Source organism: Mizuhopecten yessoensis, unplaced genomic scaffold (genome assembly GCF_002113885.1).
Source record: "Mizuhopecten yessoensis strain PY_sf001 unplaced genomic scaffold, ASM211388v2 scaffold11103, whole genome shotgun sequence".
NCBI classification, from domain to species: Eukaryota; Metazoa; Mollusca; class Bivalvia; order Pectinida; family Pectinidae; genus Mizuhopecten; species Mizuhopecten yessoensis.
Window position 1 is genome coordinate 333,046 of NW_018408881.1, and position 12,587 is coordinate 345,632.

Genomic DNA, 12,587 nt, shown 5'->3' on the forward strand with positions numbered 1-12,587 from the left:
GCGTACCAGCGTATGGGCAGCTACGCGACTGAATTATTGTAACGTAAACCTACATTATCTTTCATTAATTTAGCATGTGACATGTCCCTGTGTAAAGATCAGGGGTGGTGACTTTGTCGGTTGTTGATATAAATGTCTAATAATTGTCTCCACACTCCAGGAAATGTTTCAAAATACCAGATGCGCTTTAATTCTCAGATGTTCGAGTACCTCCAAGCGAGCGAATTTGTAATTTGTCAAGCTTGTACCACTGGTGTTACTGAAACGGCATGCATCTCAATTGTTACCGGTATCTACTTAATCTTATGTATATTTACATTCCTCGACCTAAATCCCAGTACAGGGGTCCCCATGGCAGTTTGGTGACATCGGTTAAACCTGATCCCGAATATGACATTGGAGAAATCACAGGGACATGATAATTAGTTGGTGTTTGGACCTATACTGGCGTGTTCAGAGTTATATTAGAAAGCTTAAGGTGATCAAATGTCGATAAATGTGTCATCCCCAATGATGATATTGATATAGACCCCTAAAACTTTTAGATCCAAACATAGCTATACTGTAACGAATTCTCGTGTGCCTGTGCCCGATATGACTTTGGCTTGTCAAAGGTAAGTAATGCAATACAAACCTAAAATAACCAAGATTTATGCATTTAAGTGACGGAAGTCACGATTTTTCAAGTACAAGAAATAATCATCTATAACGTTAAACAGTTCAAACATTAACGTCATTTACAACAAAAGAATGACGTCAATTTTGAAATTAATTAATGCTCGTCAACAAACGATTAACATATCTTTCGACATCTGTTAGATACTAAAACGGAAAAATCTACAGTAACATCTGTAGTGACGGGTCATTTGTAATAGTTTAAGTAGCTATACAGCACTAAAGGCATTACAGTACATTACACATGTGTGTGTTACCTGTACAGCACTAAAGGTAGAACAGTACATTACACATGTGTGTGATACCTGTACAGTACTAAAGGTATAACAATACATTACACAGGTGTGTGTTACCTGTGTAATGTATTGTTATACCTTTAGTACTGTACAGGTAACGCACACCTGTGTAATGTATTGTAAAAGGTATTACAGTACATTACACAGGTGTGTGTTTCCTGTACAGTACTAAAGGTATTATAATACATTACACAGGTGTGTGTTACCTGTACAGTAATAAAGGTATTACAATACATTACACATGTGTGTTACCTGTACAATACTGAAGGCATTACAATACATTACACAGGGGTGTGTTACCTGTACAGTACTACAGGTATTACAGTACATTACACATGTGTGTTACCTGTACAATACTAAAGGTATTACAATACATTACACAGGTGTGTGTTACCTGCACAGTACTAAAGGCATTACAGTACATTACACAGGTGTGTGTTTCCTGTACAGCATTAAAGGTATTACAGTACATTACACATGTGTGTTACCTGTACAGTACTAAAGGTATTACAGTACATTACACATGTGTGTTACCTGAACAATACTAAAGGTATTACAATACATTACACAGGTGTGTGTTACCTGTACAGTACTAAATGTATTACAGTACATTACACAGGTGTGTGTTTCCTGTACAGTACGTAAGGTAGTACATTACACAGGTGTGTGTTTCCTGTACAGTACGTAAGGTAGTACATTACACAGGTGTGTGTTTCCTGTACAGCTTTAAAGGTATTACAGTACATTACCCATGTGTGTGTTCCCTGTACAGCACTAAAGGTATTACAGTACATTACACAGGTGGGTTACCTGTACAGTACTAAAGGTATTACAGTACATAACACATGTGTGTTACCCGTACAGTACTAAAGGTATTACAGTACATTACACATGTGTGTTACCTGAACAATACTAAAGGTATTACAATACATTACACAGGTGTGTGTTTATTGTACAGCACTAAAGTTATTACAGTACATTACACAGGTGTGTTACATGTACAGAACTAAAGGTATTACAGAACATTACACAGGTGTGTGTTACCTGTACAGTACTAAAGGGATTACAGTACATAACACATGTGTGTTACCCGTACAGTACTAAAGGTATTACAGTACATTACACATGTGTGTTACCTGTACAATACTAAAGGTATTACAGTACATTACACAGGTGTGGGTTACCTGTACAGTACTTAAGGTATTACAGTACATTACACAGGTGTGTTACCTGTACAGTACTAAAGGTATTACAGAACATTACACAGGTGTGTGTTACCTGTACAGTACTAAAGGTATAACAATACATTACACAGGTGTGTGTTAGCTGTACAGTACTAAAGGTATAACAATACATTACACAGGTGTGTGTTACCTGCACAGTACTAAAGATATTACAGTACATTACACAGGGGTGTGTTACCTGTACAGTACTTAAGGTATTAAATTACACAGGTGTGTGTTACCTGTACAGTACTTAAGGTATTAAATTACACAGGTGTGTGTTACCTGTACAGTACTAAAGGGATTACAGTACATAACACATGTGTGTTACCCGTACAGTACTAAAGGTATTACAGTACATTACACATGTGTGTTACCTGAACAATACTAAAGGTATTACAATACATTACACAGGTGTGTGTTTATTGTACAGCACTAAAGTTATTACAGTACATTACACAGGTGTGTTACCTGTACAGTACTAAAGGTATAACAATACATTACACAGGTGTGTGTTACCTGCACAGTACTAAAGATATTACAGTACATTACACAGGTGTGGGTTACCTGTACGGCACTAAAGGTATTACAATACATTACACAGGTGTGTTAACTGTACAGTACTAAAGGTATTACAGTACATTACACAGGTGTGGGTTACCTGTACAGTACTTAAGGTATTACAGTACATTACACAGGTGTGTGTTTCCTGTACAGCTTTAAAGGTATTACAGTACATTACCCATGTGTGTGTTCCCTGTACAGCACTAAAGGTATTACAATACATTACACAGGTGTGTTAACTGTACAGTACTAAAGGTATTACAGTACATAACACATGTGTGTTCCCTGTCCAGTACTAAAGGTATTACAGTACATTACACAGGTGTGTGTTACCTGTACAGTACTTAAGGTATTACATTACACAGGTGTGTGTTACCTGTACAGTACTAAAGGTATTACAATACATTACACAGGTACATTTTATATCGTCTTTGCTTTTTACTTCCTGGTCCGAAAATTATACAGAATTTCTCATTAACACGTGACCATAAAACTACTAGCTTAAGCACTTATTACAGTCATTCTCGTTTATCTGTAATAACATCTTGTGAATAATATGCCTACATCCGTCTTATTTAAAGACGTGTAACGTGGTTGAAATTTACATTTTGTTATGTTTTCGGCTGATAAAATAGGTTAACTTTGTCACGCCCTGTAAAGAATTTGTTTTTAATTTGTTTCCAGTGTGATCTCTGTATTCCACGGTAAACTGATATCTACAACACGCCTGTACACAAAGGATATGCAAAACGTGGATCTCTCGGTATATTTTTTTTCTATTATTTAAAATCAAACCCGTACAAGTATATATATACCTTCTCTAGAGAATTTTCTTTTACTTCCTGAATCATCATTTAGGTCACACAATTATTTGTTTGTTTCAGGTAGCATGACTGAGATATATATAAAAAAAAAAAAAAAAACGGGGAGGTCGAATGGGATTTATTTTTTATTTTAATTTCTTGAAGTCATATATATGTTTTGTAAGAAGGGGATGAGGCATACACACTGATATTAACTATGATGCAAATTTAGTTTAGTAGAGGGAGGTTACGCGTGTGTTTGTTGACTTGTTTGTGGAAAGAAGGCGTTACCGTTACTTCGCTCGGGTGGGCAAACATACATAGTTGCATTAATGTATATCTGTATAGAATTTATTTACGACAGAACTGAACTGAAATCACGCGGAACATTTGAAACTGTTTATAACTACATCATAATCATAACAAACATTTAAAGGTACAAACGACACACCTGTATCACGATTTCTTGTAAAAGCACGAAGGTGTGAAAATAACAATACATGTATGGTCCTAGTTAGGGAAAAACCGGATATGGTTCGTTTTATTATGACCGACGTCAGAGGCGGATCTTTAAGATTTTCCTAAAAGTCATGTGTTAGTTTAAACTTTCTTTTATTCAAGTATTTCAATTAGATACATATATATGCAATATATATATATATAACATTTTGTAACAAAACACAAAATAGGAAATAGAAACAAGTGTCTTAGACACTTATGTAAATCTATCACCTTCACAATCATGTGTTTCCCCTATTGATACCCCCCCCCCTTCTCTCGGAATTGAGTATCGGGATCCACTACTGTATGTTTTGGTCGACAATGTAATATATACCAGTGGGGAGGGGTGGGGCATTTTAGCAAGTTTGATTTAAAACTTTTACATAACGAATATTACTCTCAGCACATAGAGATATATGTCCAAATATAGTAACTTATACATTCTCATGTTCCTGTAGTTCAAGTTTTGAATGAAACACGTGATTTAGTATAATTTAGTTCACTACAATGAATGAATTCCAATGTTATACCTGTATTTCCGTACAATACACGGCTATAGGGTACTACAGGTGTAAATACATACAATTTCTAATCGTGTCACAAACGTCAAACCCCCTAATACACCAAGTGCGATATATTTCTCACCTGCACTATTGATCTTCACCAATTATAGGTAGACCGTGTTTACCTTGCGTGAATTGACACGCGGCCGTTGGTAGAAACCACCGTATATACACCCAGACCAGTCACACACCGAAAATCGATACCAGACACAAAACACATGTAATACAGTAGTGAAACAGACAACGCCCATATGTTTCACAAACTCCAAATGTGCCTGTACCCGCCACCGGAAGTACATTTAAAACCTCATTCTGTTGTAACAACACGTGTTCATGTGTAAATTATATGACACCCCATAAAACACAGGTGTGACGATAGGGATTGTTTGGCATGTACATGCCCGACGGTAGGGGCTAAATACATAACACGTGTGCTAGCTATTCATTAGTCTTATCAAAGTCCTATTAATAACAGTCAACCCGTGTAGAATTTAGGAGTTATCGGGGTCTTAAATGACAATGGTGGTATACCCCCCGAGATATACAGACATACCCCGGTGTTGACGAAGCATAGTATGACACGATACATTTTAAATCGTATCTATAATTTAAATGTCTGCCGTTATATCAATGCATTACAATGGCTATTTATAGAAATATGTATAATGGTGAACTGAAATACGGTACCTATACATGATTACAATATCGGTACCCCGGATCTATATAGAATTTACACAAAAATGGCTTGCTTAACGTGTACGTTTACGTTACTTACCTGAGAACAGAGCCCTAGATTGGTAAAAGTGTCCTGCCCAATGTCGTAATGGTGACGAGGCAATAGTACTAGTCGACACAACCTTCCCTCAAACACACACGAGCAATCACCCGTGTCAAAAAAAAACCAGTCTATACCAACTTCCGGTAGCGACAGGCGACAAAATATAGCAATTTGAAATATGCACCAGGCAGGTAAAATCTGCTAACACAACAGGTGCACATATACTCTCGCTGTCCAATTCCACATATGAAAAATATAGGTCATTATGTAGGTCTACAGCTTTTATGCATATACCGGTACATACTGTTTTTACCTGAGCTTCAACTCACCTGTGTGTTAATATAATAAATACATATTACATCCTCAACCGTTGGTGTTAATATACGTCCTTCGGGCAGGTACACGACACAGGTACTTGGGTTTAACAGGTGAACAAGAATGTGTTCGACGTATACGTACGGCTACCTCACCTGTCCCTGCTCAGGTAGCCCAGGTGTACACAACCTTCTGTTTGTAGACACAGCATATCGTCGTTCACATGATATTTTCAACAAGTCAATGACGGAATAGACATTCTTTCTACCTGGCCAATGGAGTTTTCGTTTATATCTCCTACCTGGGGATCGGACCGGTAATTCGCTATCTCATATCGACGTTGTGGGGACCACGTCTATAGTATGTATTTATTATTGAGATATATGCGTTATTACCTATATAATATGTCCATATACCTACGTACCTACTTACATCCGGTTTTACCTGTGCACCATTCACCTCGGGAACCTGACAAATCGATCACTGCCAATTAACCGGATCATATTGATACCTAATCAAGCGTGACGGATATTGAATTAACCGCGTTTCACAGGTTGAATTTTTCCTAGTCATTTAAGGATCCTCATACCACTCCTAAAAACTGTAACTACAGATTTGGATAGCAAAACAGTTTCCGGCAAGATTATAGTTTATGTTATTTAAGTCATTTCCTCAATAATTTTATAAAGTCAATCATAGGTTGCTGCCCTTTGCTTTTCAGGGAGATTCACAACGTTTTGAAATTAACCAATGTTGCAGATATATGGTAACGCATTGGTAACCCTAGTTTTCTCTCTGTCAAAATGTCTTAGTCTGGTGTCCGGGCCAGAGGAAACTCGGGGCTGGCGCACTGGATACACTGCTTCATCATCATGAGGTCCTCATCAAATCCCGCTATGGAGATGTGGTTTTTTTTTGTAAAATTTACCATTTTCGTATATTTTCGGTTTTTCGTATTTTTCGGTTCTTTTCGGATTATTTTTTTCATGTTTGTTACAGGAAATGTGCAAGTAACTCTGAGTCAGGAAAATGTCGGAAATGGAACTCTTCTACGTTGGAAATACAACAAAGAGGACTGGAACTCTCCACCCTAACGTTGTGTTAATATTTTGGCGCGTGTAACTTTGTTTCATATTTTTGTAAAAGTTGTTTCTCTTAAAAACGATTAAATTGACATACGAGAAACATTTAAAAGTATAAGGAAAAAGAAATATTTTACTCGTGAATATAATTTATACAGTGTGCCCGTGTTTGGTCTATGTCATGTCATGCCTAGTTTACGATGTATAAAGCACTTACACTCCGATTGTGGTTAAATTTGGACGTATTTCACATTAATCATTTTAATAATAGGTAGGGGGAACTCCCTCCAGAACGCAGAGTGTACATCAAATAAATACCTCGGCTTACGTAATCTTAAAATACTTTCTTGATTGTTAACGCCAGATTAAAATGTTAAAAATTGTATTAGTCATAATATCATGATTTTTGATGCGTTTAAAGATAAGCCGGACACTATGACAGGGTAAGTTATATATTGTCACCTGCACGTGCACTGGTTGTAATAAGGAGTCAGTCTCAGTATTGGTCATGACTGTAAATAGACTTTTTACGTATCAACTCATTTGGCCAGATTGTAGAGTTAACCACAGAGGTCAATGTCCGGAATAGAGAGGATACTGTATCCAAATGCACATGATACTCTACCGGTATATAGAAGTTACTGTGTCTGTAAACAGAGATGACTGTACCGTATACAGAGGTTTTGGAACCGGTATATATAGGTTATTGTATCGGTGTGTAGAGTTTATCGTACCTGTATGAGAGTCCGGTGTATAGAGGTTCTGTATCCGGTATATAGTGGTAACCGTATTCGTATAACGTGACTATCGTCCGAAAAATATAGTTAACTGTGTCGGTATACGGAGGTTTCGGATTCGGTTCCGGTAAAGAGAAGTTACTATGTCGGTATCTAGAGGTTACCGTACCGGTATGTAGATATTACAGTGCTGGTTTGTAGAGGTTAGTGTATCAGAGTATCGAGATAACAGTACCCGGTATATTGATGCTACCGTACCGGTATGTAGAGAATTCAGTATCGGTATATAGAGGTTTCGGTACCTCTATATAGAGGTAGCTGTACTGGTGTTTAAAGGTTACTTTGTCGGTATATAGAGGGGTTTTTCCTCATGATGCCCTCCCAAATCGTACATAAGGTACCGAATACCTAGACTGGCCCCCGTCTCTAGAATAAATCTAATAATTTTGATCACTTAGATGTCTGATTCTAGACTAGGGGGAGATAAGCGAGAAGTAAAAACTTAGGGGCTGGTAGCCAGTCTACAAGATACCATTTACTAGACAGTGCACGAACAATGGATGCCACATTCTTAGATACTCACTATAAAATATATTCTTCATGTACGAGTGCAGTTTTGATCTTGTTCGCTCTTCAGTACTGTGTTATAAAATTCCGATTAAGTTTCGCATCATTATATTAACGTATAACCACCACTCCCTGGTATGTAGGGCGGTAATGTCGATTGCGAAATAACCACAACGTCTACATCTACTTTCGATTTCAAATCGCGGAAAATCAATCAGCGATAAGGAGCGGTTTTTAAAAACAGATATGACTACACACATACGTACATGTATTACGGGACATTTTGACGTCACCAGTTATACACAAAAACACGTGGTCATGATTTAATATTATTAAAAGAAAGTATGTAAACACACATACGCCCAAAAACTGAATGAATTCAAAACGATCAATTAAAATCGTTGCATCTTTTCGGATTTAAAGGGACTTTTGTCGTATATTTCACACCAGGGAAGCAGGGAATCAGTGCTATAAATGATTAAATAGACTGAAAATAACGTAAAACTTGTTAATTTTTTCGGGATTGAAGCTTTGTGTTTACTCGGCTGGTATGTGTCGAATTGATCGCATGGTCCGTCAGGTGACAATTCTCGTCACAGCATAAATAGAAACCCTAGGTAAATGTAACCAAAGACACGTGACAAGGTAAACACCTTAAACATGAACGTCCAAAATATTATTTTTATTTAACAAAAAAACAAAACAAAATAGTATTCTGTTTGAAACACTGTACAATTATTTGTAATAGATAAAGCCTGAAATACTTTTCATTGTAAGGTCCATATTAATTTACAAATTTGCATTATACTCGTTACGTTAAATTCTTGTATTCCGAAATTTAATACAATTCATAAATATTAACCTGGATGGTAACAACACCGGCCTCTAAGAACAACGGATCCCACAAACGGAAAATCCGAGAAAAGATTAAAACTTGGTTACCATTGAGACGAAATGTAATAAGGTTCCAGGATCTCTTGATTATATAGCAAGGAGCTTATTTGCTTTCCTGATTTTTGGTTTTAATGTTGAACGTTCGCCCAGGTGAGAAAGGCAATTGGATCTGTCCCCATGCCGGGGCATACCAAAGTCCTTAAAAATGGTAGTTGTTCTTCCCTGCTGAACACTCAGCATTAACGTTGTCAGTTTGTATAATATAAATCGGATGAATGCTGTGCTGGGTGCCTTTGGCAATGTATTTCTGTGAGATAGCACTATAAAGTCGGCATCAGATCCGCGTTATCGCAAGGAGGCAAATACACCACCATACCCTGCCTCCAGCACTTATTCACACATGCACGCATGTATCACACACATGGAGGCACGTCCTCAAATGACCTTAGCTGTTGATAGGGAGTGAAACCATATAAAACAAAACCAAATCGTATTTTGTTACGGATCCACTTACCACTGCGAAAACTGTAACCGTGAACGCTTAACTTTGCACTAACATGAAAACAGGTTTTATAAATGACATCTAATANGGGGGGGGGGGGGGGGGGGGGAGGGGTGCAGAGGGAGTTTCGAACCTTGATCCTCCGTTCACAATACAGTTGCTTTAACCAACCGAGCTACGTCATCAGCGGCAGTTCCCCTGGTCAGTCCCACTACAGTTGAAGCCAAAATCAAAAAAAATGAAGGGGAGGTAATTTAATGCATTAAAAACAGTGGAACTCTCTAGTGTTTCACCAGCGATGTCACAAGGATCCTTAAGGCAACCAATGTTACATTGTGCGGTCATGGTGTGTCACCATTAAGACAGTGGCTGGTAGGACTTTGGTGGTATGTCACCTGTTCAACTTTGCCAGATCAACATTAAAGGAAATGTATGCAACGCATTCCAATCCTTGTTCCCTGGGCGGCGTGTGTGTACCGTGCTATTGCTGTTTAACGCCTTAAGGTCAAGCCGTGTTTTAAAACGTATACCTGTCTAATCTCCGTTATCTCCTCACACTCCTGTAGTTTTGTGTAATACGTTAAATATTTCAGATACAAATCACCCCGATGTTAAAATCAACCTTAAATGACACATACAATGATGTGTGGTTTAAAACAGACACTGGTGGACTTGAAGCGTTCATATTCTTGGGAAGTCATTTTAGCCGGCCACATTGTTTTCCTCAAATTTGTACAGCAAATAACAATCCTTGATTAAACATTTTCACAATCCATACTAAATATCTTAAGGCCAAACAAACAAACTATGCGTTTCTGGTCTCTCCCTAATTCATTGCTTCATGCCTTGTTTATTGTTTTTAGAAGTAAATTTTACTAGTAAACGATCATTTTATCATCTTTGTCCTTATTCTTAGTGCACTTAAACAATGACATAACATTTTATATAGAACAAACAATTTATCTTGATGATTTATGGGACGAGCGAGGCACGAAACATCTTTATGGTAAAATGTTCGCTTTCGCCTGCTAATATAATAACATAATAATACGACGTGCCCAGGTCCACATATAAGGATTTCCCGGTGAAGTCAAGGAATGCGGTAATTGTATACGGCTGGGACACTAGACACCGCTCACGGAGACTTATTATAGAATGTAATTCACTCCAATCACTTCAAAACAGACACGATTAAGTGTAATGCATGACTTTTCAAGGACACCGAAATCAAATATATCTTGAGTCAACTCATGGCCCTGTCCTCGATCTCCCAAAAGAACCTTCATGTTTGTTGTAATTGACATAAGGATTGAACGGCTTTTTTTTTTTCAATTTCATGACGGTATGAACGCGAATTGGTTACTTACATATTCCATGAAGCTGGTTTAATTGCGTTCACATTCCTATCTATGAACGCAGTTTCTTCCGAAAATGCTTAGAGGAACCCGCAGTGAAAATGAAAATATGAATATTTCCCACTTTTAGCCCCCGATATAACTCATTTTTGCCTTTTTTTACGAAAGATTAACGTCGTTTTGCATATCAGGGTCATAGAAGGTCAAAGTTCAGATTAAGCGGTCATTTCAGCATGTTAACTCTTCAAAAGTCTAATGTGTATTTTGATATTTTAAAGCTTTCAAAGTAATATGGTGTTAAATAAGTAATAGTGTGATAAGCAATGCATATGCAAGTCTAGAGAGTCGTCCAAAATACATGTATACGACAATCTGTGCAGGGGCCCGGAGGTCATTTAGAGGTTGTGACCTGCGCTAATACATGCGACTTGGCCGGTATGTTTTTGACGCCTTTTCATGAGAGATTACCCATGTTCGCCACCTTTCACGAAGTTTTGTATAGGCCATGATGATATTTAGCCTATACTTTTATATGAGACACCCTGTGTATCGCCCCACCCCCTTCCGTGAGAGAAAACTATCACATTCCATATATATCCATCTCCGAAATAAACGTCAAACTCCACGGCGAGTTTGTGCCCATGTTCCCAGAGATAACGGTAATCTTTCACACTCCTGTGACATGTGATGAAGTTTAAATGTTTACCTGAGCAGGCGTTAAATTAAAGATGTAGATTTAACCCCATAAACTCTCGAAACATTTCGTTTTACAACCTGCCTCGTGTTCCCGTGATACGGGACGTCAGGCATTTAACACTGCTGGGTAGGAATGACAAGCAGGGGGTCATACTACTCTCAAATCATCGACTATATCTCACACAGGGTCTGGCGAAACCCCAAAATAAATGGACAGTCATAAAAATCACTTCAAACATGTATCTGTGACATTACAAGTCCTTCTGTTTGGCAGTGACCTCACTTCAAGAACGAATTTCGAAGAACTGGCGTATTGGTTAAGGACCTCCGTACTAAAAACTGTACAGGCATGACTACTGTTTTGATAAATCATTTCTGGAAGAAACCCATACCTTGCGGATTTTTTATAAAACAATAATGAAAAATATAGATGATTAGACTAAATGCACAAAACAAAATCAATAATAGCGTTCTTAATGTGAAAAAAATAAAATCCAAAAGGGCTAGACACGGTGATTCGAACCCTTGACTTAGGGTTGTTATCCTATATCGTTCGAACTGACTGAGTTACCTGTATTGAACGGATGTGTCTTGCCACAACTGCGCTATACAGTTATATCCAAACGGAAGTTAAGTGAAGGGTACTGTTTTCTAAAGTATGAAAATAAGATGATTTAGGAAATGAACAACAAGTTTTATATGTGAGTTATTCATATTCGATATTTCACAGGATCTCTAAAGTGAATAACAATAGAAAAAAGACAAGTATCATGGCATTGAATCACAAGTTCTTAAATTTATACCATAAAAATTAAATAAAAAGATTTAGAGTATTGAAAAAGAAGTTTAACATAAGCATTAAACTGTATGCTGAACAGAGATGCACACAAATCAAATAACGCGCGTTATAAGAAGCAGCAACAATGAAATTCCGTGTGATAATCTAGAAAAGATCTTTTTAAATACTTACTCAAAGGTGATTATCAATTATTTCATTTTTTTTTTAAATATGTTATTTTCCTGATTATCAGATCTC

The 12,587-nt window shown here is 37.3% G+C and overlaps 1 protein-coding gene and 1 long non-coding RNA gene across 10 annotated transcripts in view; one reads left to right on the top strand and one right to left on the bottom strand.

The window, feature by feature from the left end:
- The window catches only part of LOC110465860, a 37,277-nt gene that overhangs the window by 3,761 nt on the left and 20,929 nt on the right, over positions 1–12,587 (bottom strand). The window contains exon 1 of one of the 9 annotated variants that reach the window (XM_021521975.1): positions 8,121–8,228. The exons of 4 other annotated variants lie outside the window; for them this stretch is intronic. In XM_021521975.1, coding sequence (XP_021377650.1) covers positions 8,121–8,139 — 19 coding nt within the window. In that variant the 5' untranslated portion in view covers positions 8,140–8,228. Of the gene's footprint in view, positions 1–4,707; positions 4,898–5,400; positions 5,701–5,732; positions 6,063–8,120; positions 8,229–12,587 lie in introns of those variants that run through there. 4 more of the 9 variants (XM_021521978.1, XM_021521982.1, XM_021521977.1 and 1 more) reach the window with 4 other exon arrangements.
- On the top strand, positions 5,991–7,038 carry LOC110465862. The gene is made up of 2 exons (XR_002464673.1): positions 5,991–6,078; positions 6,718–7,038. It is a non-coding gene; the product is annotated as an uncharacterized LOC110465862 (long non-coding RNA).